General features: G+C 37.4%; 1 protein-coding gene across 8 annotated transcripts in view; it reads right to left on the bottom strand.

Moving 5' to 3' along the window:
• The window catches only part of MAP3K15 (mitogen-activated protein kinase kinase kinase 15), an 89,371-nt gene that overhangs the window by 19,006 nt on the left and 42,902 nt on the right, over positions 1 to 27,463 (bottom strand). For all 8 annotated transcript variants that reach the window (XM_065677337.1, XM_065677344.1, XM_065677342.1 and 5 more), the window contains 9 exons: positions 26,967 to 27,073; positions 11,954 to 12,124; positions 10,813 to 10,925; positions 10,107 to 10,266; positions 9,331 to 9,481; positions 8,824 to 8,931; positions 7,473 to 7,522; positions 4,639 to 4,734; positions 3,298 to 3,385 (listed from right to left, as the gene is read on the bottom strand). In XM_065677337.1, the coding sequence (XP_065533409.1) occupies positions 3,298 to 3,385; positions 4,639 to 4,734; positions 7,473 to 7,522; positions 8,824 to 8,931; positions 9,331 to 9,481; positions 10,107 to 10,266; positions 10,813 to 10,925; positions 11,954 to 12,124; positions 26,967 to 27,073 (1,044 nt within the window). The remainder of the gene's footprint in view (positions 1 to 3,297; positions 3,386 to 4,638; positions 4,735 to 7,472; positions 7,523 to 8,823; positions 8,932 to 9,330; positions 9,482 to 10,106; positions 10,267 to 10,812; positions 10,926 to 11,953; positions 12,125 to 26,966; positions 27,074 to 27,463) is intronic.

Raw genomic sequence — 27,463 nt, 5'->3', positions numbered from 1 at the left:
CTCTTATTTGATCTTAGCCACCGCAAAATTTATTGCTGACATATTCCCCTCCTTATCAGCTTTTCCAAAAGGCAAGGGAAAATAAAAAATGCTTGTCTTCTCCAAGAATGATTAAATATATGAAGTAGTGGTGTCCATTGCTGCTGAAACATGGCAGGTCATGCTGCCAGCTGAGTAAGTCACTGCTGGTTTACTGACTTCGGTAAATCTACAGTAATTTACACCACCTCATGGTCTTGTCCCATATGGTGATCTTATCACAGAGCTCTCCTACTATAAAGGTCAGTGAAAACGCTGATTGATGAATGATGCTTAATGGAAGTGTGTCTCAGACACTAAATAAAACCAAACGTCTTATGGAAGTTGGGTTAAGCAGCAGACCCCAGAATCAAATCAGGGAACTGATGAGGGATATTGAAAAAGCACTTTTGCAAAGACATAAGAAAGGAATTTGACAGTTTCATAGCCTCAGATATTATCAGAAGTACACAGACCTCCCTTACTATCTTCCCAAATCCAAGACGTCCCATATAGGAAAACTGCAGGTTATTCTCTGTGGCTTCGTATGGATTCTGTATTTTAGAAAAACAACCAACCTTTTTACAGTGGCCACAACTATTGACATTTCTGTCAATTACCACTTTTTCTGCTACACCCAATAAGGCACTCTCATACAGAATGCAGTCTTCAGATCTATTTCTTTGAAGTGTCTTCCCAGTTCATATTGCAATGTCCGCGTGTCACTGGCTTTCCCCTCTCTTCTCATCAGCAAAGATGGCAAGTTTCATGCTGCTGTATGGAAGGTGCTAAAGAAAAACCATCTGTCGTTTATCCTAACAGCATATTCTGCTCAGTGGAACTAAACTTGAGCTAGCGCAGCCTTAGTACAGTTTCGATTTCCATGTTTCAGCAAGCACTTCACGGTTCATAACATAATCTTGTTATATGATAGGTATAACTGACCCAAAACGCCATATGTAAAACTTGTCAGGTTCTTTGGCAGCAGCATATCCAACTTTCACAGCTATCATATGACATAAAACTGTGCAGAAAAAGACAGCAGTCACATTGCAGAATTTAAGATTGACAGTAACCTTATCTGCAACAGACTTGTCCTAAGCCAACTCTTAAATTACTGTGGAGAAAACCATGCTCATTAATCTGGGTCCCATAATACATGGAAATCATTGAGATTTATAGTTCAGCGCTAGTTAGTAGGCAGTTTAATAGACTTGTATATACTTGATGCCACTTTACATTTGCCTCCTTTCTTTCCAAGAACTACAAAGATTGAATAAATCACTGCTGGTTGCCAGAAGCCTGAATATGTGATCCATTGGATACTGAATTCAACCATTGGGTATGAGTAAACAAGGACTCACAGCTGACCTTCTGCATTGAATGGGGTAGGCCACAGTCTGATCTCTAGTATATACCATTTGGAGTACAGAAGGTACTCTTAAAGTGATAGGAACTTCTTCAATATCAATATCCAGAAGTGAATACCTTAAGGTAGAAAGGACTGCCCACACTCATTCTAAATCCTTGTTAGCTATAAAACTAAACTGTATTTGCTTTCAAATAATACTACAGTCCAAAATATTTAACCCCTTGAGAAAACATTCTGACTGAAATAATATTTTCTACTCCCAAACTGTGCTCAAGGTTATTTCTTCCTCTTTCCAAGATCTGAACAGATGGTTTATAAATGGTAAGAACTGCTTCCGCTGTACTTGTCAAGCCCATCAAAACCATACAAAGCTGCATTTGCATGTTATCTTTGCTTAAATGCGAAATTTCAGGCTGCATGAAGACATCAGTGGTCTTGCTCATTTATAAGCCAAACAAATAAATACTCCCCTTCTATTATCTTGATTTCTGATTCAATTTCCTCACCTAAGGTAATAAGTACAAGGTGATAATTGTGAGAACATCAAGGTATGTAGAATGATATAGCTTAAAGATTTATTTAAAATTAATTTCTGTAGCCGTTCCTTCATACATCAACCCACGCAGGATTGTTTCTTGCTGTGCATTCTCAAGTAATTTTTCAAGTCCAATATTTAAAAGGCTCAAGCCATGGTGAGCTCACTTCCTCTGAGAGACTATTATACAGTTGAATAGATTATGTTGTTTGGAGATTGTCCAGCTATTAACTAAATACATAAGTACGTAATGTAAAATCTGCAGCTATAGATAATAGCCTGCCTTTGCCAAGGTGGAGCCCTGATCCTATGCCAACACCACAGATGTATGTATAAAGCCGAGTTTAATAGATGTGCTTCTCTTGTCCTTTTCACTTGAGGAGAGAATTCTGTGGCCACTATTCACAAACTTCAGTGCAAAAATGCATCTTCCCCACAATACAATTGCATTCACACAGTCTTCTACTTTCTTACTGCTCTTCCAAAGCCTTAGGTACTACAAAAGGCTCACTGTCATAAAGAGCCGCTCTGAATCATAAGCCTAAAAGAGTTGCTGGAATGAGACACAGTCAGAAGTATACCCAACTCAAACAAACAATAGCAGGGTTTCTACACTCATAAATCAGATTGAATTTTCTTGACCACAAATAAAACAACCCACTTTTTATGATGGTATTTCAGATTTCAAAACAAATAAATAGAAGCAGAGCATATATACTTAAAAAGTGCTAAAATGCCAGACTTTTGCTATGAGGCAGTGTGGCTTACGAAGACATGGATCTACCTACCTGAACCCACATAAAATTTGAATAACTTTTCAGGTTTTGTTTTGTTTTTTTCCCCTGTGTACTAAATATAAAGAAAACCTGCAGCTACTAGGTTCCTAACATGGATGCTTCAGTGATAAGTAAAAAGCATGATGGATTAATCTGATCCTAAATATCTGCAAATCTCTGACAGAAAAAGCCTGTTAAATGGGATTACCTGGAGTAGTAACAGTACCAGGTATCAGCTAGAAAAACTGAGTACCTTTGCTAGATGCCTTTCTCCTAGAATTTATTAAATATCTTTTTCATCCATTTAAGCCAGCTGATATCAGATGATTCTCATCTATAGATTGTTTGCAACATAACACCCTTTATTATGGATTTAGTAGTTTACAGTGGTAACAGGCTCACTTTATCAGAAATGTGTGTTTTCAAATGAATGCAAGTCCTGAATACAAAGAGTTTTGTAAGAATTGAAAATTCATATACAATTAAGGAGTTTAAATGCTATTTATTTATTATCTTTCTAGTATACTGAGACAAAAGTACAGGGAAGACTGACAGCAAATTTCAGAGTTCTTGGATCTTTTATGCTTGACACATACCTCCAATGTGTCTCCATCTATTTCTCCCTCTAGTTCCAAAGTATTGCCAGCGGCATCAGACAAAATTTCTTTTACCAACCCACAGAATCTAAAAAAGCAATAAATAGCACAGCATCAAAGAAAAGTATCTTTTTTTTAAGATTAAACATACTTTGCAAGGTGGACTTAGCTTTCAACCTAATAAATTGGCTAGCATGTTCATTAGGTTTCTTTCATTACTTACTTTCTCCACATTTATCTTATTTTAAATGAGGAAGAACATCAAACACACATTGAAATGGCTAATTATTTATAAAGCTATTTTATTTGCTGTATCAGAACCCAACACTTGCTTGTTCTTGTAATTGCATGGTAAAATCTTGGTAGATCCAACTTGATTATTTTTGCTGTACACTTTGACAGAAAGTGCTTAGTATGGCCTTGTATTTACAAATGTAATTAGAAAAAAAGCTGAGATATTAAAAAGTTAAAAATTGATTTTCAGTGGTTCAATTCAGTAGTGCTAAATTTGTGACATCGTATTGGGTGGTTCTCCTGCTGTGTACTGATGAGAATTTTATTACTTTCAGTTTAATTTAAATGTTCCTACGAACTTTGGTTAAAGTGAGATTACTAAGTATTTCTCAAAAACAGGTTTTGTGGTTTCTAGTCTGGCATCCAGAAAACCAAGAATATAAAAGTAGTAACATGTTTTGAAGAACAGGGTTTCAAGTAATTTCAGCTAGTTCTCTGGGATGGAGATCTTTAAGTACAAGGATATATTTTCCTGTAGTCTTCTGCCCAAGCCACTCACTTTTTTCCACATTCTGTAACAAATTGTTAAAATTATTATAAAACATTCACATCTCTTTCACTGACTAATAGTCACACATCTTTGGAACAGACTCCTGTAGTGCAGTGAATAAGGCATAGAAAATTGTGACCATGTTTCATAACACACAAATTGCAACGTCAAATTAAGTCTGAGCAGGTAACATTAATTTTAGTGCTTCCTATCTTTTATGCAATGCACTCTGCAGAACCCAAACCAATATGTGATCTTACATGACATGGCCAAGTCACAGAAAAAGAAGATAACAGTTATAAATGAGAATAAGCTATTTCAGCCTTTTCTGAGACCTAATGACTTGTAGGTAAACTGATTAGAACCAGCAAACAGTGTAATGGGACATTGCTCTCACCACCTTAAATATCACTGATGTTAGCCCATTGCTTCTTCATCAAGAAAAAAGAAGTGAAGAAATAACTTCTGAAGCAAAAACATCAGCTTTCAATCTTTGCTAAATGAATTCTATTTAGGAAAGAGATCTCTCATGCAATACCCACACAAACTGAACTCACCTACTACACTGGTGTTCTGTAGAAAAGTAGATTTGAAAGTCATCAGAGTTGTCATGGACATAAAGAAAACAACATCGCTCATCAAACTTGGAAATGCTGCAAAATTCACATTCAGAAATTATTGTTTTGGATGTAAATATTAGAAGAAATAAAGCACGCAAGAGCTGGGTTTTTTTAATTAAAAACACTTAGCAAACATCTTTTTCACAGTTAATTACCTCAGAGAGGCAGTATGCAATTCTATTTATTATTCCATTACTCCTACAGTAAAACTGAACTGGGAAATACCTACAATGTAGCAGATCATTCAAAGTATATACTTTTATGGCCTTAATACTGAGAAACAAGTTTCAGGACAACCAGTGTTTACTCCAGACTGCAGCCGTAATTCTGACAGTGATTACTGCATATTTTGTCCTGCCAGCATCGTATACATCCCATCTAAATGCACTGAAGTGAGAAGTGAAGAGACCGTAAAACATTACATCAATATGAAAGTAAATTTAGGCATTAATCTCTTATTCCAAAGACTTGCACTTCAGCATTATTCTACAAAAATGCCAAGCTGTTATGCTTGTTAAGGTATTCTCATAATTTTTGTGCATGAAATTAACACAATTGATGAGATTCTTGCCTGACAGATCAGGTCAAACTCAGATTTTGGTTAGCTTCTGATGAGCCAATAAGTTAAAATACGTGACAGTAGACAATAGAAAAGTTGTAGAATGTTACAAAACCAACTTGCTGAAGCATCATTAAGGGCTACATGGACAAATGTTACAAAAAATTAGAATTTTGCCAGAAGATTTTTTCAGAAATATGTGAAAATACATTATGCCATTCTGTAGCTTCATTCTAGTATAGCAATTTCTAGTCTAGCAAAGAAAATTAATACATACCTGATGCAGAACTATACAACAAAGCAAGATGATTCTTTCAAAGGCAAATATAGGATAGACAAGACGGTATCTAAGTATTATACTGTATTATAAAAAGTGCAACGTAGGTGGCATATCAGATGAACTGGTTAGCATAAATATAAATTTAGAATTTTGACAGAGTATAAGTTAACTGAGACCACTGTTTCTTTTCCAAAGCGAATGTGATTTCAGAAGTACAGCAATTGTAAGTTATCACATACAAAGCAAAGATCTAATTCCACCAAGTTTAAAAATATTGTTTCTTTGAGCTTTGTAATCCCCAGCAGTGAGCAAGAATTGAAGCAAATGCATTACTTAATTCCACTTAATTGTTATTTTTCTCAAAGATTAATTTCTGTGCAATATGTTGTCTGAAGGCAATTAGTATGTTTCAGAAACCTTATGCTGAGTTATGCTCAGTCATCTCCACAGACCTAAGTGACAACAACTTCATATCCACTTACAGTGCACTAGAGTAGGAGAATAAAATTTTGCATTGAAGTGATTTAAACCAAAGCCAGCTTTATTTATTTTTTTTTTTTTAAGAAGAAAATGCTAAAGTTATGGTAGTATATTTCCAAATCTACAATTGAGACTTTTATAGCAATAACCACTCCTCTTATTCAGAGAAATGAGAAATACTTTTTCACTGAGCTTATTTTCTTAAGCAAATTATTCAAGTTCACGGAACACAAACGTGGGACATAAAAGTTGAGTGTTCAGGGTCAAAATCAGAGCCGAGAAGCCCTCTTTGAGAACCACAGAACTCATTAGGTATCATCTGAATTCATGCTTGTACTTGAATCAGAAAGTTTTTCAAGCGCTTAAGCTTATGCACTCACACAAATGGCCCCAGCCAACAGCCATTTACATTCCCAGAAAGGCCAGAACCACCATTGTAGTGACTCATGAACTTAGAAAGAAGGCAAAAGCCCACCTTGTGTTCCCTGTTCTTATGGCTCCTCTGCTTCTTAGCTACAGCCTGCATAATGCAGACAAGAGAGCAAGAATGCCATAGACACACTGCCAGGCTATACAGAGAGCTATATAAAATAGATTTTTTTCTTTTCTTTTTTTTTTCCCTGTCCTGGTGTTCTGTCTCTCATTTTTCTGTCACCAAAGTAGCCCGAATTGAGCTATGCAAATTAGCTTCTGTATGTAGTAATGTATTTTGCAGTTGTTAATACCACTATGATTCTTTTCTATCCTTTCAATTCTCAGAACAACCCTGTTGTTTCTATGTTTGATCTTCTTTTGTAGTAATACTTGGACCCATTTACTTGTGCCTAGTGTTTCCATTAATCTAGCATCACAAAATGGAACTATGTTAATTATTTAAAGGCTGGTCCTTGAGAAACTCCACTAGCAGTCTCCTTCCAGCTCAAGAATTCTTTCCTCAGCACAAACTATGTCTATGCCTCATTTAACATGTCTCTAATAATCCAAGTTTTAGCAAGTAGTTTTTTTTAGATAGAGCCACATCAGAAGCATTTCTGAATTACAAACAGAAAATAGATACCATAGTTACCTTTTAAAGGAAAACAAACTATTCTTTCACTTATGGAAGGAGATAAAGGTTTCTGCCCTCCATGTTTTTAAATGCAGAGATGGCAATAATGTCACTGAAGCATTTAGAAAATACATAAATAACAGGTACACAATTGAAAATGGAAAAGTATACAGAGAACACGCATGACCACACACCCCTCTTAGATGTGTATTCCTGTAAGAAATAGGTACAGCTCTGCCCATGCATGGAAAGGGAGACTCTTGTGTGTGGACATTTCAAGGCTGTTTGGACAGAACAAGCTTTTATGATAATGCAAAGCACCAATTTAAGGCAGCATCCAGATTTCCTACTTAAGGGAAATACAAAACAAAAAAACCCACTTCACTGTTTTCTGACATACCAACCTTATTCCCCTAATGGAGGAGGCTGTAAAATTCCATTCGTGAATCTGTTTCTGTAAAGAACAAAGAGGTATAATCAACCACAGTTTAACCTTGATTTACTATTGAAAACAAAGTCACAGCATGGAAGCAAAATAGGTTTTTTTCCAGAATGCCTTTTTTCCTTTCTCTCTTTCTTCCCCCCAGATTTCAAATAAAATGGATGTATAGGTAAAGAAAGGTCATACATTACTGTTTTATTCACTTGAGGAAAATTGAAGAGGCACAAATGGTGGAAGCAAAAGCAGCATTTCCTCATATAAAATAATTTTTGAAGAACAAATCTTCAAGTACAATTTACCAAACATTACGTTTTACTCAATACATCAACATTTCATATTAAACATGGAGCAGACTATGCCCTACTCTTATCTAGGATCGAAGGGAAAGGAAACTTTATGTATCTTCCTAAGAGAAACTGAGCCAACAGCTTTGTCTCAGGGAGCACACTGGAGGCAAAACAGGAACAGCCTGTACCGGCCTGTACCTAGGGCTGTAGCCCTGCACAAATCTCTCACTAATACGTGGATCTTATTTAACACCACAAATTTGTTCCATAAAGCTGTCAGACACATTCACTCAAAGTAGTAAAGCAGAACAGTGTACTGGAAAAGAAGTTCAAAAATCCAGACAATTGTGGTCTTCTCTTGCTCTAACATGTTTCTTTTCTGCACCTTGCCTCTCAACATTTTCAATCTATTCTCCATCTACATTTTTCTGATATTAAGAAGAGATGGTGAAATACATTCCAGATTTCAAGTCTTTCAGTATGAAACTGAAGTTATTTCTCACTTTCAAGAAATTACACTGTCTGTGACTGTGCCTACTCCTTTCCTAATCTCCAGTGTTTCATCCCATCCAAGATTTCAAATATTTAATCTTTTGACACTTACTTGTCACAGGCTGCCATTCTAGTTTCTGGTCTTATAATTGCAAAAACTTCAAAATTTCTAAAACATTAAACACAATACTGGGCTTTATTTCTTATCTAGCTTTGATCTTCATCTTCATAAATACCACACAATTCTAGTGAGAAATGTTAAGAGCAGGACAAATAACCTAAGTGCTTCTAACAGATGTGGTCAAGATAAAAGAAAGATGAACTAGAGGTCAAAAACAGTTGAGTTCTAATCATAGTCCCTCCTTTTACTTTGTCTGTAAAAAGTAAACTTTCATGTCTGCACAAAAGAGATACCGAGGCTTGTGCTTCACACAGAAGTAGCAAACTTCAAATTATTATAAAGTGCGCTAAAATCTACACATTAAAAAGTACAATGAATCAGAATACATGAAACACATCTGCTGGTAGTTTTACCATTTCAGTGGGAGAGACATGCCACAAAGAGAGAGATCTCTCATCTGCTTCATTGTTGATTGAAACATACGCAGGCTGGTAGACTTTAGTTGGTTCTATCACCAAAACCTGAAAATAGAGAACATTTGTCCTTAATAAACCAGTGGCTAATACACAACAGTATTTTCACATATAGGCAATGGGTAATCTCAAATTAAGACCTAAAAAATTTCCAGGGGGAAAAAAGAAGGGCAAGACAGGGTATGAAGAGGCTGTGTTCCTATGTACAACAAAACAGTGATCGCTATTTAGTGTATGAGACTTAAAAGTATTTCTTAGAATGTTTTTAGGGTGTTGGGTTAAATGTTTTTGATAGGGTAAATATGAGCAGAATACAGGGGCTTCGTTCATGCAATGAAATAACACGCAGTTAATTATGTGAGTATTGTGTTTAGAGTCTTACAATCCTTGTTATATCCTATCCAGAAACATAAGACATACAACACTTGATTGGATGTAACATCTTACTGGAAATCTCAGGCCATTAGTTGTTTCTTTCGTTGCCTCAAAAATTATATCTAGCCAGAAAGTCAATCTCTCTTGTCTAGGAGAATGTTCTATGGTGAGTTTCTTGAAACGCTGAATTAACATCAGATTCTGAACTAATGATTTCAAGTACCTAGAATATATTGAATTAGTGAGTTAACAGAGAAAACCAAAATGTAACCAGATTCTAAAGCCACGTAACTTACATACACATCAAAAAAATTAATGACAAAATTAAATGTACTTTAAAAGCTACCATAATGGAAATGATTGTGTTGATTTTTACAGATTTCTGGAAAGAATAGCAAGCTTAGTCAAAACCTTAAGTCATAAACTCACATGGATGTTCATTAACATCTTTGTTCATGTTACATGAGTAATTACATAATTACATGAGTAGTTACATGGTGATTAGAAAAGGATGTTATGAGCTAGAAGATGATGGGGGAAGGAAGCAGCAGCTAGCTTAGGTCTAAAAAAACAGTTTCACTATCTTTACACAACTGTTTCACAAGGACTCATCACTGATTTCTTATAAAAGATGTGCTTCAATGTAATATAAACCCAACAATGATGAGCAGATTTCTTTCTTTCACCATTCCTTCTCAAAATAATGAAAGAAACAGAATATAAAGTCAGAATTACAAACAATCTGAGATGGAAAAATCCATATAAGTTATCCTAGTGACTATAAGAATTTTTAAATCTGTGAATTTCCCCATGGCAGGGTACTTGAGCTACAGCCTTCTACCACATACCACACGGGAGGTTTCAGCTTAAAAAGTTTCTCTGCTGCTTGTACTGCTTTACCAACATCATTAGCCAGCATGCTCACGCTGAAGAACTGTCCAACATCCCAGTAATTATTCATTTTTTCTAGGCTTCCTTTTCTTCCCAATAAGCTGTTTAACCGGACACCTGTAAAATTTCAATTAAAACCTTATTTTCTATCAGTAGAAGACTAAAAAATATTTTCACTGCCAAGTCTATCAGTAAAAGAGATGAAGCATTAGTGGTAAAAATAAAGTGGAGCAAGTTTTCCCCAGAAAAGAAACAAAACAAAACCAAACCAAAATGAAACAAAACAAAACAAAACATTGCCCAACATAAAGACTGGGTCTGCAAATAACATTCCTAATACAGTTCATACAGTCACAACTCCTGCAACAGTGCCGGAAAACCTCTTGCACCATCTGTCTGGGTTATCTTCCTCCTGTTTGTCAACGTAAGCTGCACATCTCTGTGTCCTCAAGATCCACATCTACTGCAAGAGGTCAATGGCTAAAGGCTCTACACAAGTCCACCCCACAGCAAGGTCAGGGGAATGATTTAAAGCCACCTTTGCATTCTCCCCCTTTAAGGTTCAAGTATGTGTCTATTGCAACCCATTGCTACAGGCATTTTGTTTTCTTCATAGGGAGAAAGATAGAGAACCTGTCTGTGGCACTGTGTGTGGATATTTACCTATTTTTCTCAGTTCCATTGAACTTTCAAACTGTTGCCCTGCAACGAGTAGCAAAATTGCAAGGTTAATCCCAGAATACAGAGTTGACTGGAGTTCAAATCCTTTGCGATACCTGCAGAGAAGAGTCAAGAGCTCACATCTCACTGTATAGAAGAACTGAAATACTGCAAAGTTTTGGTAGGTATTTTAAGCTATTAATTTATCACAAGGACAATAAGGCTAGTTGGTACCAATGGCACTCTTTGCAAAGAGCACTTGAAAGAAAGTAGCTTTTTTTCTTATGGTGAGAAAGGAAAACTTCTACTTTGTTTCATTTTAACAAAACCACCACAAGCTGGCAAGACATAAAACTAACTGGTTACTGCAAAACTCTAATATACAATAGAACCTAATTTTATTATATTATTCATATGAGAAAAGCAATGAAAATATTAATCTTTAATGCAATTTTTTTAAAAAAGGCTTAAGCCCTTTGTTTTAAAGCTTCACGTTCATTAAGGGAAACCAAGACAGTAGCTGGTGCACAATGAGGAGATCCATCTGAAGCTTTTAAGTTCACTACTACCCATCCATGTTGCACTAACCATGTTGAGGGAGGAGAAGAAGGGGAGTATTTCAGAGAGCACAAACCCACATTGCTAACATTATTGTACTCAGCAGTAGTTTATATGATTATACAAACATACCGATGTGAACAATGTGTTGAGAGCTTGTTTGCACATGCGTGCCTTACTATCTTAAGAAAATTCATAATGTAGTTTATCATTATTTTTCTTATATACAGTAGATCCTTGCATTTCCTGGGGATCAATATGGCAACCATCCTTGCACAAAGGACCACTTTAAGTCCCATGATCTAACTTGTATTTCATTTTGGCCTTGAAGCATATTAATTATAATTTTTTTTTACAAAGATCTAGGTGGATGAAGTTTATCATTCTGTATTCATGATAGCCTATAAAGAGAAGCAAGGAAATACCTCTCCAAAGATCAGGTGCTCAGTAAACCAATTAATCAAACAGAACCCTGAAGAAAAGAGATGAGTAGAACAACTGACTTTCTAATTCTTACAGCCATGCTTTTCATAAACAAAAGTAAAAGTCTGAAAGCATTTTAATACAGATTTTTTTTTTCCATTACCATTCAATGGCATGGTCTCGACTATTGGTATCTTTACATTCAGAATCAAGAAACATATCCTTGTAGATCCTCCCACATAAGCAAAACATATCTGGAGCAGGGTGATCACACGTCTGCAGGACTTGAAGCATAACTTGCAGTGCCTTCTCTCTGTCACCAGCATTATTTCTTCTGAAATCAAATACAGAGAATAAGAGTTCAGATCTGAAAAGTGACTTCAAGATGGTGGAATGACATTATCCCCCATCTATTCCACAACCCATCAATCATTACTATATGCAGATTTGCCTTTATTTAGACTGATTATGATTGTTAGTTGATTTATAAAAAACACAGTTGTTTTGTTTTGTTTTTTATTCTACCATGGGACTCCTAGCTGACATAAGAACTGATTTAAGCCCAGAGCTCCTCTATGAAAAAAAAATCTTCCATCTAACTTGATTCCTCCATGTATAAGCACACAGACTCTGCACATCCTGCAATAAGAAACAAGTGCTTGTTTAGCGGTCATTCCTAAAAATTCTTAACAAAACTGGCCATTTCAGCATTTGAGCTGACAGCTCATTCCGCCATGCCCAAGGTTTGTAATCTTGAATCCAGATGATCCAGAGCCAATACATGGCAATGCTGACTAAGTACAGGAGAAGCCAGGTCAATCCTATTTTAGCCAAAAGAATGACAGAGCTCAATATGGGGACTTTTTGTTCTTCCCTTTACCTTCCTGTTTCTGTCAAGTGTAGAATTGATTATTTACTGCAAAGAGTTACTAAGAACAAACAAAAATGTCTATTTGCAAGAGTAATGTAAACACAAGAGTTTAATAGCCTCCTGAAGACATTTTTTAATTATCAGAGAGATTCAAAATCTTTACCAACTCCTTTTTATAACTGTTTACAATTTTCTGATCCCTACCTCAGTATTCAGGAGTGGGCTTACAAGTACTCTGATAACTTTGTCAGCAATACCAGTAGCAGATAATGGTTTCTGGTAAATTTATTATTTGCGTGTCCTGAAAGGATTAATATTTACTGTAAAGTGGCTTAGTCCCTTCGGTAACCAGCTGATGCAATAAGACCAATAACAACACATTTGTAGCAAAATTCAGGCTTCTGTGCACATCAAGTGCTGGAGAACATCTAATAGGATTAAACAGATTTGTAGCTAGTTGTGCAAGCTTTATCCTGCCTTTGATGTCATTGTGTAAACTCTCACAGCGAATACTTGAATATTTTTTAAAGCAATTTTTTTCTTCAGGTTGACTATTCTTAAATTAATACTGGTCTTCTCTAATGAGCACATCAGGAGAAAGTTAGTATCTTTTTTTCAGTTTTACGAGAAATAAACAGAAGTTAAAAAGTGGGATAAATCCATTACACAGGTCTGCATACTCTAACGAAACCTGTTCTGAACCAACTGAATTCTCTCCGTACGGGCACCCAAGTTTCACTGTTGTTAATATGAACACACGGAAATTTGAGTAAACACAGCTTAGAACAAAATTAAACCCTAGAATGTAAGTCCAACAGCTCCCAAGTAACATGTAAAATAGTCATGTAAGTCAGCACATGTTCAAGCTTTTGTTGAAAAGACAAGAAATACACAGCTAGTATGTACCTTACAGCACTTGAGCATGAAAAAGAAACTTAAAGATTCACTGCTTTCCATTTAGAACAAGCTTTGACTCAACTCTGCCTTGTATGAAAATATATGAATAAAATTAAGAATATGAAGAGGTGTTATGTACTGATTGAAAATGCATAACTTTAAAGAAAAAAAGTACAATGCATAAAGCAAGACCCTGCTTAAAATAGGACATCATGCAGATTAACACTTCTGGACATCAAAGGATGAACCTGTACACACCAAATACAATACTAGGAGCATTTCAAAGGACCAAGCCTTAAATAAACAAGCGACTCAAAACTGAGTCTCTTATATGAGAATGAAAAAAATCATAATTAAAATATATATTAAAATAAACAAAATTTAGCACATGACAGATAAACACTAATCTAACAGGATATTATTAAAGCAAAAGTCCGTTTAGGTATCTTTATATTAAACTCTGTTTCTCACAGCAGCAAAATTTGATGCCCACTGGGCAATAAAATGCCAACATACCAATTACAGTAATCTACACTTTCAGGAACAGTTATTGCCTTCTAAAGCAATCCCAAAAATAGAGGGCTAACCAAGGAAAACACAAACACACACCCCCAACCTCCATCCCAAAAAAACAACCAACAACAGAAAAATCATGAAATTTAGGTGGCAAGCAACTTCTCTAAGTCAATATAATGAAAATACTCTCAGATAATATCAAGAACCTATTATGCTGGACCACTTTCATCTCTTATTTCACATCCCACACTTTGTCAGATCTGCCTGTCTGTCAGCTTATAACTTGTTTCAAGGCGTCTTGAAACAGGTTTGTGGTGTTATCAATACAGTAAAAGAGATTCCCTTAAATCCTCAAGGCTGTAGCACTGATATTTATTTTTCTCACCCAATATCAAATACATTAGCTTCCCCACCCTCCCCAGACCCCATTTAAAGCCACACTAGAGGGAGTCACAAAAATGGGGGTTGGAAGGTACTTATGGAGGTCAATAGAATCTCCTTCTCAGAGCAGGACCATCTCCTAGCACTATATGATAGCAACCTTGGCTTTGCCTGAAAAGCTGAATCTGTTAAACCTCCAAGGATGGAGATACCACAGTGTCCTGGGTTTAGCAGTAGCAGTCAGTTTTTCTGCTTCTTAGTAGCTGGTGCAGCGCTGTGTTTTGACTTTCAGCCTGGGAACAGTGTTGATAACACCAATGTTTTCAGTTGTTGCTCAGTAATGTTTCCTCTGACCAAGGACTTTCTGAGTCTCATGCTCTGCCAGCGACAAGGGGAGGCCGGGATGAAGCAGAGACAGGACACCTGACCCAAGCTAGCCAAAGAGGTATTCCATATACCACAGTACGTCATGCCCAGGGAGGTAACTGGGAGTTACCTGGAAGGGCACAGGCTCTCTTCAGGGGGGGTCGAACTTGTTCGGCAGTGGTATTGTATTCTCTTCCCTTGTTATTTTCTCTTATCATTATTATCATTGGTGGTAGCAGCAGTGGTTTGTGTTATACCTTAGTTACTGGGCTGTTCTAATCTCAACCCTTGGGAGTTAGTTACATTCAATTCTCCTCCCCATCCCTCCGGGAGCCGGGGCCAGGGCAGGGGGTGGGAGGGAAGGAAAGAAAGAGGGAGAAAGGGTGGGGGAGTGAGTGAACGAGCTGTGTGGCTCGGTTTACACCACGACACACAGCCCCTCTGAACAGGGAAGCCGAAGTACATTATAATGTACAGTCACGGCAAGTAAACTGGTCTACCAGGTGAGAATGATTCTGCAAAGCAAATCCCATGAATATGGAGTTTTATAAGCCAGAGCAGAATCCCAAAAGGCTACTACAGAAAGGACCCTACCAGTTCATTTTACTGCTCCCTGGTTACAGGCCAGCTTGCACTGAAATACAAATGTCCCACATAGCATCACACAAACTAGTCACTTTCATTTTTCATTAGTGGTCTTCAACATTCCATCTCCATAGAATCATAAAATACCTGGGGTTGGAAGGAACCTTCAAAGGTCATCTAGTCGAACCCCCCTCCAATAAGCAGGGACATCTTCAACTAGATCAGGTTGCTCAGAACCACATCCAGCCTGGCCTTGAACATCTCCAGGGATAAGATGTAGCCTAATGTTAAACAAGCCTGCATACACACGCAGTGAATATGAGTTACTCTTCATGGTTTGCCTTGGGTTTGGGAGAGCAGTTTTTAAACCAGCTAATCACAATCTGAAAGTTCTTTCAAAATACAGTTTTACCTTTCCAAAATATATTTTGATGGTAAATGAGATAAAAAAGAAAAAAAAAAAGAATACTACTACAATTTATAGAGATGCATTGAAACAGAGCATATGCCTTGGGTAAGCTGTTAATAACTTTTTTTCCCTCCCACTGGTTTCTTTGTGAGCACATTTTAGTTCTCTCCCTACAAACCTTGTGTTGTGAAAACCTGCACAGAAATGAAAGAGAAAATCAGTCTAAATTATGTGAACACAATAACATGAAAGCTACTGCCAGTGATGAAAGAGGTCTGAGTTACTTATAAATAGTAAGGCAATTATGAAAATATCCTAGTGCTTAATAAAACACCACCAAAATCCCCCCACAAGCAAACTGCTAGGAATTAAAAGGAAATGGACAGAGACTAAAAGTTAAAAACATCATGGTGCCTTTTTACAAATACCAGGCACACCAGTCTTCAATAGCGTGCATAGTTTTAGGCTGTATTTGAAAAAGAAGCCAAAGTATTATGATTAGGAAAAAAAAAGTCAAATGAAGAAAAGAATGATCAATGGTATGAGATAGATAGTCACTGTATGAAGAACACTTTGATAAACTAAGGCTTTTCAGTAAGACATAACTATATAGAGATAAATTAGTCTTAATATTCTGTTGCCAGTTCTGTTTTGCCTGGTAGTTTATATTCTCCAGAAACAGCTCACTGATTTTCTTGGCAAGTTGGTAATTTGCTCATCACAGTGTTGCCATGAGTTATCTGGCTGCTTACTCTGCCATGTGTCTTTAATCGCAGAAGCAGTCTTCTCACTTCCCTCTCCGCACAAGCCTCCTTTATCTGTCTCCCCATCATAACCAACTATCTACTCCTCCTTTACTGCTCTGAATCACTCTGTAGGGCTACAAACCTAGCACATCATAAAAATTAAAAAGTTTAGCACATGATAAAAACATTTTTTTAAGCATGTGCATATAAATACATGTACTGAACAAACAGAACTGAGGTATGATCAAGTTACAGTGCAACTTCAGTATTGTATCATGTGTTCTAATTGGACAGTTTCTACCCCATCCCATCCTGTTGTCATATTTTGTCTTAATCCAGGGTTGGAGTCAGATATTCACAATGAGAGGTATTCAATTCAAATACTTTCCTCTGAAACCAAGGGACAAGTTGTAAAATGAAGCAATATGGCTTCTTAAAAAAGCACACTACATTTAAAACCTTTCTACTGTTGACTAGTTGCGATGGGATTTTTTTCTGTCTCTCCTAACCCTGTTCTGTTTCTCAACACTCTCCCTCTCAGAACAAAGCTGCTGTTCTGTGACTTAGAAACTTCAGTCAGCAGAATTGAGGCTTGGATTTAGAAGCCCAGAGGTACTCTGTGCTGGTGAGACATGTTTGCTTGCTTCCATGAGGGTACAACTACACCACCAAGCAGTAAGTCCTAAAGGATGCCCTCATGCTCTTTCCTTCTCTTGTACCCACAGCATCCTCATAACTATTGATATTTAAGGGATCTGAGACATTCTTAGATAAAAAATTTGTAGCTGTTAATGGAACCAGAAACACTCCCTCACAAATCAGTCCTGTCCCCATCCACCACTCCACAGTTCCCTCGGCCTCTACTGCTCTGAAGCGTATTTTGTTGAGGTTTGCTACTGTTTGCTCAAGTTTCCTGTGAGTTTGTACTAATGGGGTAAGGTTACAAAACCAGCAATCAGTTTATTTGCAGAAAGCAGAATCTTAACAAATCTATCCTTTTCTTCCCTTCTAAAATTTACCTGACAAACACAAAAATTACCACTGCTGCCTCAGCAAGTCCCTGAGCTGCAAGCTGCTGGAAGCAGTGGGAATATTTAGGGAGATCTATCGTTGTGCATTCTCCTGTCTTCATACTCTTCCCCACGTATGTGCTATTGACCACTGTCACAGACAGTCTAGGAATCTAGACTAGAAGGAACTATGCCATGAGCCAGTATGGCCCCCTTTACTCTGTTTCTCTCCCCTGGTTCTCAGACATGATCCAGAAATCTTATTCATATCACAGCCTCCCCCTGGAATAACTGCTGCCTTACAGCAAAATCCAAATTCTCTCTTCTTTTTTCTTTCTTTTTTATTTCATGGCTTCTTCCCCCCCCAGCTCATTCCTCCTCACCCCCTTCACCCCCCCCCTTTTTTTTCCCCTAATCCTTCTCTCCACTTGCAGTCATTATACAGAGTCCTAGTTTTAAATATCTCCGAAACAAAAATTCTTCCTGCCTCACAGGCTGGTTTTACTGGCTTTAAAGCACTGACCAGTGAACCAACAACGTTAACAGGAGCACCATGGATTCCACTGGGACAAGAATTAGCTTGTTCCGTAAATAAAAGCTGATACAATCCTTCCATTCTTTTGTTCACATCTTCCCCTGTATGGCTTGTTTCCATCTGTCTAGCTGGAGAAGACTATATACCACAGAAAACCATATGTCAGTGAAAAGTAATTCACTCAAGGAAATCCACCTTCGGTTTCCTCTGTATTTCATGTTGACTTACTGATTTATCTTCTCTACTACTTTAAGGCCTCTACAAGCAAACAGATTTCCTGAAAAGCAATGCAAGGGCAAATAAATCAAAGCATGACAAACAATTTGGAAAACATTTCTCATAAAGTCAAATACATTCAAAAAGAGCAACCTGTTTTTTCCACTCTATTCCTACGTGACTCTTGTTTTTTTGTTAGTTCAGCCCCAAGGCAGTTACCACTAAGTTACTACACATAGTTATGATTAAAAAAACCCTGATCTCACTGTCACATTGCAGAGGAAATGTCAGTCAGACAACTTAATCGATTAGTATAAATACCGCCTTTCATAAAATTAACTGGTCTTCATATATGATACTGTATTCATTTATCATCACATACAATAACTTTGCCTACAGTATACATAATTAATTTAAAAATATGGGGTTTTTTCATTTTCTTGCATAAAAATAGGACACTATTAGTTAAGCATGCCCTAATGGCTCCACAGCAGATGATCTGAATTGCTACTAACCATACAGAAATCTACAGAAAAAAAATATTTCAAAAAATGTCTTACTTATTGAGGAATACAACTAATTTGAATTAGAGGCATTACACCAGCACTCTCACGTAAAACAGAAGTCTAATTTGTGAGTTAAGACATTTCACCAAGGATGCGATTTGATTGTATAACCCTCAGTATTTGAAATAATGGATGAGGAAAACAAGATCCTGAATAGGGCTTTCAGACTAGAACTAAATTTGCAGTTCTCCAGTTAGTCATGACAATGAAAAAAATAGCTTCCTTTTTTTACCTCATATATACTTCAGGTGCTTCATGCAAGTCACTCATACAAAATGAGGAACACTGTGATGTGTTTTTTACTAAGTCTGAGTAATTGCAGAACAGAACATTTTAAATAACCTAGTGTTTTTCAATGGGAATAATTTCCTATGGCTACTATTATTCACAATTACCAGTGATTTTCTCCTTGCACCCTGTTACGCCCTTCACTTGATAATTGCCTTTTTTATTATTGTATTGGAATATGTTGCTTGTTAAAACACAGCATGCTGAGTTAAATAATAGCGAATGCAGCTGCCCTCATCCTTAATATAAGTGAAGATAGAACTGCCTTACAAAGAGATTGAAATCTTCACAGCTCTGGCCTTATGCCAGGGCTGGGTTTTGTTTTAAAGTCTACTCTGTTTTGAACAGAATTTGGCATACCCTTTGGTCTCTTTACAAGCTTCCAGAGCTTGGTAACTTGGTAAACAAGGCCAACTGGAAAATACTCAAACATAAGCATACCGCAAATCACCAAAAACTTTGCTATGAAGCCCTAAATTCATGAAGCAGATCCTAAGCAAACAGCCAGCTGACAAGCGCATTTAATATTTAAATCAACTATACAAATAACACTCAATTAAATATCTGTACTTTATCTACAATATATATACTGCAGCAACAGGAGATAAAAGAATATAGAACAAACTATCATCTTTTTGTATTACTTACTTAACCTGATTACATCAAGTAAAATTCGCACAAAATTATTGCAAAACTTTCCTCTGCCACTGGCTTTGACCATGTTTTGTACTGTCCATGTGCTTCATGTACTCACTCAATGCTTTCAGATAATTCAAGACAATATAAACCACAGAATAGGAAATGGTTCATCTTAGTCTAAAATTATTATGAGAATATATTCTGTAAACTTATTTTTTTAAATCACAGTTATTGCTTTCTACACAAGACTTGGTAAAAACAATAGTAGGGTTTTGTTTTTAAAAAATGAACAAACAAACCCCAACAGTAAGATTTCTTTCACTGTTTGTTTTGTTTGTTTGTTTGTGTGTGTTTGGTTGGGTTTTTTTCCAGATGGATCAAAACTTTTACTGTCGCTTCCAATCAATCCACATGATGCTTTAAAGCATTGAAATATTGTGGGTTCCAAACACAAGAGTAATGAATTGAATATATGATATGTTAACAAAACATATCAAATCACTTCATATGTCCATCTCCCTTGAGAAGAATTCTTGGGGAGTATCTTTTTTTTAATTAAAAAAAAAGGGGGGGGAAAGAAAACTGTAATGCTGGAGAAGCAGCTTTAACAGCATGCCACATACATGCAGGTACTGTTTCTATCTTCTTAATAAAGACAGCCACTGCACTAGATATTCAGGTGAATTACTTATTGGAGGGGTAGCTGGGTGTGTTCACACATTCAGGTTCTGTAAGACATCAAATCCCAGAGTGAAAGTTTCCACAAAAATAGGATAATTACCTAGCTTCTCTGTGTGAAAATCCAGAAATTCATCAATAAAGGTACTCAGCAGAACTCAGCTATAAGAGCAGTACATGAAAGAGCTCATTTGGCAAGACCCAGGTTGTAAGGCCAGCGATACTAACCTATGTCAGTGTTATCTACTGTGGCTGTAACTTGCACAGGAAAGCAGAGTGGACAAAAGTAACAGTGACATGCAAACCATGGCACAACACAAAGGAACACCCTGTAGAATTGTGAAACTCTCAAAGTTTCAGGAAAAAAAAAAAAAAAAAAAAAGAAAAAGAGAGGGGGAGATTCAGGTCATCATTACAATGTCAATTCAGGCCCCGTATGTGTACTTGCCAATGTAAAATTAAACTGTGTGATCAAGGGAGGGCCTTTGTGTGGGTTTGGTTTGGTTTTGAGGAAACATGACTACTGGTCCTATCATACATAAGCTGGTTTTACTGTGAGGTTCTGCCATGGACTTTCATTCACTATTGTTGTTGAGGCCTCTGCTTTGGGACCTGGGATGCAGGTAGAGTAGAGGCTGGAATACACCTGAGGCAGCTGGAGGCCATCCTGCATGACTGTGTTCTAGCTTTCTGCATGTCCTTTCACTCAAAGACTTGCCAGAGAAATGTGCAGTCCTCATTTTATAGGAGCACCAGCTTGACAACCTAAAGACTAATTAATAAGGTTGCATTTACATTAATTGTTGAAGACAGTAGGATTCAAAATATGTTTCACCATGCTTCATACTTCAAAAGACAAATCACTATAGACACCTCAATTTGAAACCTTTAATTAGTGAACTTCATGTATCTGTATGTTAGTTCCATATCTGTAAATGGAACATCACTCTTCTATTTCTCCATGATATGGTTATAAATTACTTAGGTATTGCAGCAATAAACATTAAAGGACCCATTAGGAACTAATGATACTTCATGCATGGACTGGAGGGCTCTGCCATACAATAAATGTGTTTATTTATCATATGGCACCGTTACACCTTTAACAAGCAGATCAACACAAAATACTGAGATACTGACCAGGTGACCTCCAGCTATTCCAATGCACCACACCAGGCAAAGCTCTCAAGGAGAAACAAATCAGACAGCTGTCAATTAGACACACATTTAAAACAGAAGAAATAAAATGGCAACCTTAATTCAGAAATTTCTTAGCTTTCAAGAATCTAGAACTACAAGAACATCTTCATGGTGGCTCACATACCTCGTCTTCTTACACAGTGCTTGCCTCCCAGGTAGAGTATATCTGAAGCAAACAGCCATCTACCTTTGAAACACTCAGCCCTCAATTACACAGTATCATACTTCATAACAAAGCTGTGAATACAAATATTGAAAACATTCAGGTTGCCCATTTGGGCTCAACTTATACCTAAACATATGTTCCATTCTATGCCTAAACTAAGATACAATCAGACCTAAATCTCAGCTGGGAGGTAACACGGAACAACATCTTAAACCAACCCAAGTCTGTTTAAAAAAGAGCACTCTACTCTGCTTGTATGTAGACTCAGAATTAATTAACTTAAGGCACTGGTAGAGGAATGGCCTTTTGCTCCCTCAGACTTCCAAACAAGCAGCCAGGAAGGTGACCTATTTAGATAGGCCAGGCTTGGAATCAAGCACAAGCCTGTCATTGCAAACATCCTTTGCTAGGCTCTGGTATTAGATATAAGTGATGGCAAATCTAAGACATGCTCAATGCTCGGCTCTGAAATGGAATGAAGACTGTTGATCTAGGATAGAGTTGTGTTTAAAAACTTGCTACGTGAATCAGGGTACCAGAAATTAGCATTAAAATGTCTGCCCCCACTACATACAATAATACTAAGTGCTTTAGCACATTTCTGCACAGTTCTTTGCAGGAAGGCCTAGGTTTTCTTTGCTCATGATCCAAGTCAGGTCAGACTGAGGCTGGCTCTGAACTGGAAGACATGCCGCTAGGCTGGAAGGGTTTTAAGACTGAAGTAAAATATCCCTGCCCCTTCCCTTAGCTCAGCTTGTTAACTTGAACTCAACATGAGTGTGGTACAGGCTGGATTTGTGTCCACCTGATGTACCAGTAAAGACATGATGCCTAGCTCTCTACAGCACGAGAACAGCACTGACTTGAAAATGCTAAGTGAAATTTACTGCCAACAGATCTCAGTTGCAGAGCCTAAGACTAAATAAATGAATGACTTTCTCTGTTAATTATGGTCACAGTTCTGGTACACCTTTGTAATGAAATTAAGCAAACATTAACTTCTGCAGGGTCAGATATTCTTACAGATGCCAATTCTGTTTTCTTTACGATGTATTTTGCTCCTGCTAGGCTCAATCAGTTGTCCTGAATAACATTAATATTGGTTTTTTATGCTGAAATTAATAGAATGTTAAGTGAAAACACTGTTCTGTATTTTTATAAATAGGTTCTGGTAGAATTTACTAAAGAGAATTTGTTTTTAAAACAGAAAAAGTGATTAAAAAATACCATGTAAGTAAGATGGTAAAAGCAATACTTTCAGAGTCATTTTAAACTAAGTGGACTTGTTCTGAAAATTTTCAAGTCTTAACTTTTTACTTTTGTCCACCATTTTGTTTTAAGAAGGAATAAACACCTATAGAAATTAAATTCTGCATTCTTACTAATGGAAAACTGGTCATTTAGTTACAGAATAAACTTTTCTCTGGGAATGTTTAAATTGTTCCCAGAAGAGCACAAGGAGAGTCATGCTGGTTCAGGCTAGTGATCAATTTAATGAAACCTGTTGATGGGGAAAGCAAATTCACAGCAAGTAATTTTGTCTGGTCTTACCAAGGTGCTATTGTCATGGCCAAAACAGAAGTTTTAATGGCACAAGGTTCACATGCTCCTAAAAATACAAAGAATCTGAAGGCAAGGAACTTCCCAATTATATTATGCACATCTAAATGTGCACAGTAAGTTTTAAAACCTGATCAAATAAAAATATTTTCCTGAGAACAAGGCACAACGCTAGCATTACTCTTACTGCCGAATTTAAAAATCTTGACTTAAGTTACTGAAATAATAAAAAGTTGGGCAAACTTCTTCTGAAAAATTAGGCTAAATCCTTTGTGTTGACACCACTCCTCAAGACATTAAAATGATATCTTAAGTACACTTGCATTTCAGAAGTTTTATAAGATCAAGCCTGCAATATTTCCATTCAATAACAACAATAAAATTCAATAATAACAGTAACAACTAGATGTCAAACACTGGTTTCTACTTTAAAACACTGCCCTGTGTTGTACATTGAAAATTTTAGACCACAAGTGCATTTTTTTCCTTCATTTTTAAGCAGTCTAATGAGAATATTATCTTCCATCAGAGCAAACTGCAAACAACATAAACAGATTCTCTCTGTCTTCATCTATTCAGATAAAATTTTTCTCAAAGGTACACAAAGCAGAACAACACAGCAGACTTAGTAGATGGTTAACCAGCTATGACTTAATGGTCTATGATACCAGAGAGAGAATACAGATACTCGATGTTCACTTTCAGTCTTTAAAAAAACCCAACAAACCTGCAAAAGCCGACCTACATGTAGGAACCATATTCATATACTTGATATCAAGAACTTCTTCTTACAAAAAAGGCTTTGTCATTATCTAAATTTGGGTTACGGTTCCAAGCATGAGTCAGTTACCTTTTTCTGTGAGATATTTGGGCATTGTTTGACACCTGATACATTTCTTCTCATGTAGGTAATTATCATTGTAATCAATTCACTTTTCAGAACTTACTTGTTTCCTTTTTTAATAAAAAATGCATAAGTAATTTTAAATATCTTTTAATTCCAGCTTTGAAAAAACATCACTATAGTTAGCTGTCACAAAAGCGTGGACATTAGAATTATGAGGAGTACCAGTCATACCCTATGCTGTACATTCTATATATTCTGCATTACTCATTACTACATTCTTTCAAAGATCACTTTGAGCTATTTGCTGCTGCATAATTCAGATGCTTACTCAGCCTATTAACAAACTACCAGATCCTTTTGAAAAATAACTGTTTTACCTATTTTTCCTGTACTTCCCTGAACTTCCTGCTTGAATGTTCTTCCTGAACTTCCCTGTGGGTGGGAATGTACTGCATTCTGCATAAGACTGACTTTTTTTTTTTTTTTTTTTTTTTTGAGAGAGAGAGAGAACACATTCTAGAAAATGCTGTGAAAAAACTGTTCTTTGACACAGAACTGGTGCAGTGATATCCAATATTTTCTGAGTAATGATTTTACACTTACTTCCAAGTCTGATGAAACTGACAAATGGCACCAGACTTATTACCATTTTCCATTAAATACCACAGGAACTACTTTTCTAGACCCATTATTGAGTTCTTAATCCCTTTGACATATGCTTAGTGAAGCATAGCTTCACTAAGGGGAAATCCTGCCTGACCAATTTGGTGGCCTTCTATGATGAGGCTACAGAACTGATGGACAGGGGTAGAGCAGTTGATGTCATCTACCTGGGCTTGGGCAAAGCGTTCGACACTGTCCCACACGACATCCTTGTCTCTAAATTGGAGAGACATCAATTTGATAGATGGACCACTTGGTGGGTAAAGAACTGGCTGGATGGCTGCACACAAAGAGCTGCGGTCAATGGCTCAATGTCCGGCTGGAGACCAGTAATGAGTGGTGTCCCTCAGGGGTCGGTGTTGGGACCGGTCTTGTTCAACATCTTTGTCTTTGACATGGACAGTGGGATTGAGTGCGCCCTCAGCAAGTTTGCTGATGGCACTGAGCTGTGTGGTTTGGTTGGTACACTGGAGGGAAGGGATGCCATCCAGAGGGACCTCGACATGCTTGTGAGGGGGGCTGATGCCAGCGTTATGAAGTTTAACCATGACAAGTGCAAGGTCCCACACCTGGGTGGGAGCAATCCCAGGCACAGCTACAGGCTGGGTAAAGAAGAGATTCAGAGCAGCCCTGTGAAGAAAGAATTGGGGGTGCTGGTCGATGAGGAAATGAACATGAGCCGGCTTCAGTGTGCACTCGCAGCCCAGAAAGCCAACCGTATCCTGGGCTGCATCAAAAGGAGGGTGACCAGCAGGGCGAAGGAGGTGATCCTGCCCCTCTACTCTGCTCTCGTGAGACCTCACTTGAAGCATTGTGTACAGTCCTGGTGTCCTCAACATAAAAAGGACATGGAACTGCTGAAACAAGTCCAGAGGAGGGCCACAAGGATGATCAGGGGACTGGAGCACCTCCTGTATGAAGATAGGCTGAGAAAGTTGGGGCTGTTCAGCCTAGAGAAGAGAAGACTACATGGAGACCTCAGCCTTCCATTATCTAAAGGGGGCCTGTAAGGATGATGGGGAGGGACACTTCATTAGGGACTGTAGTGATAGGACAAGGGGTAACGGGTTAAAACTTAAACAGGGAAAGTTTAGATTGGATATAAGGAGGAAATTCTTTACTGTGAGGGTGGTGAGGCACTGGAATGGGTTGCCCAGGGAAGTTTTGAATGCTCCATCCCTGGCGGTGTTCAAGTCCAGGCTGGACAGAGCCTTTGGTGGCATGGTTTATTGTGAGGTGTCCCTGCCCATGGTAGGAGGGTTGGAACTAGATGATCTTAAGGTCCTTTCCAACCCTAACTATTCTATGATTCCATGATTCTGTGCCATCCTGATGCTGCCCAGTGCTGATTTTTAGTTAGATTGCAGGTCACAATTTTTAAGAGCATGTGGATTTTATCTAACAAGTTACTTTTATTACTACATGTGATTTTATTTGCATAAGATCTATTTTCTACAATGCAAAATTAATATAAATTCTTCAGAAAAAAAAATAACTATTGTACATAGGCACTGCAGATATCTGTGGCTAACCAGAAGAGTTAAAAAATATTTCTGTGCTTCTTAATCTAGCAAAGCACCTGTAGGTCCAGATCACCTTTCAAGGTGCCTTTCAAGGAAGATGTACCATGGATGTGTATTCAGGAATCAAGCTTGTTCCCTATTACTTTAATAACTCAGCCAGAACTCTGTCATGCTAACCTTTTCAAGGTGTTCAGAATAATCAGCGTCTCAGAATAAACAGTCTCAGCCTGACCAAGAATCCATTGTTATCGCTGAAGTCTTTCACAATTACTCAAGTTGCCTTCGGAACAGATTCACTCTCATCAGGTTTCTGACAAAATGATGGTTGTTGGAAAATAATTATTTCATAAGTTACAAGCTGTCCTGGTGCGCAGGGATTAAAGAAAAAATGACTACAGCAAATATTTGTGTGCAGAAAGGGAAAAGAATTTGGATATTATCTGCCCTATAAATTTATACATAAACCCATATGGAACAGCAATAAAATGAAATAACTTCAATCAATCATCCTTACCTATTCAATGCAAAAGCATAATGAAATTTAATGTTGTGTTGATCAGCCAGATCACAGGTAGGAAGCATTTCTAGTGTTTCTACCAGCTTCACCATAGCATCGTAGTCCTGGTATGAATTAAAAAAGAAAAAAAAAAGAAAAGAAACTGAAAGCAGAGGAAAACATCACTAAACTAAAACTTATCATGATTGCTAGACAGTATCTCAGGTGACTGTTCCTAGAAGACTCAGTGAAACAGCCACAAAATCTGTGTAAGGAAATGAGCAGGGATTTTGTCCATCCATGTCAGTACTTGTTTCTTCCTCATTTCAATGCCACCGCCCAAATTACTGAGCCCCTCTGGCCAGTTTGATCAATTACACCCCCAGCACTGGGAAGAAGAGGTGATGAGCCTGGCTTTTTCAGGCCTTTACTGAGCATTTCTGATGAATGACACTTCATCAGGTCATTGCAGACTAGGGCACAGTTCATTCTGCAGCATGTCAACTGGTTGTGCA

Source organism: Lathamus discolor, chromosome 4 (genome assembly GCF_037157495.1).
Source record: "Lathamus discolor isolate bLatDis1 chromosome 4, bLatDis1.hap1, whole genome shotgun sequence".
NCBI classification, from domain to species: domain Eukaryota; kingdom Metazoa; phylum Chordata; class Aves; order Psittaciformes; family Psittacidae; genus Lathamus; species Lathamus discolor.
The sequence above is the reverse complement of the archived record's forward strand: the minus strand, read 5'-3'. Positions and strand labels throughout refer to the sequence as shown.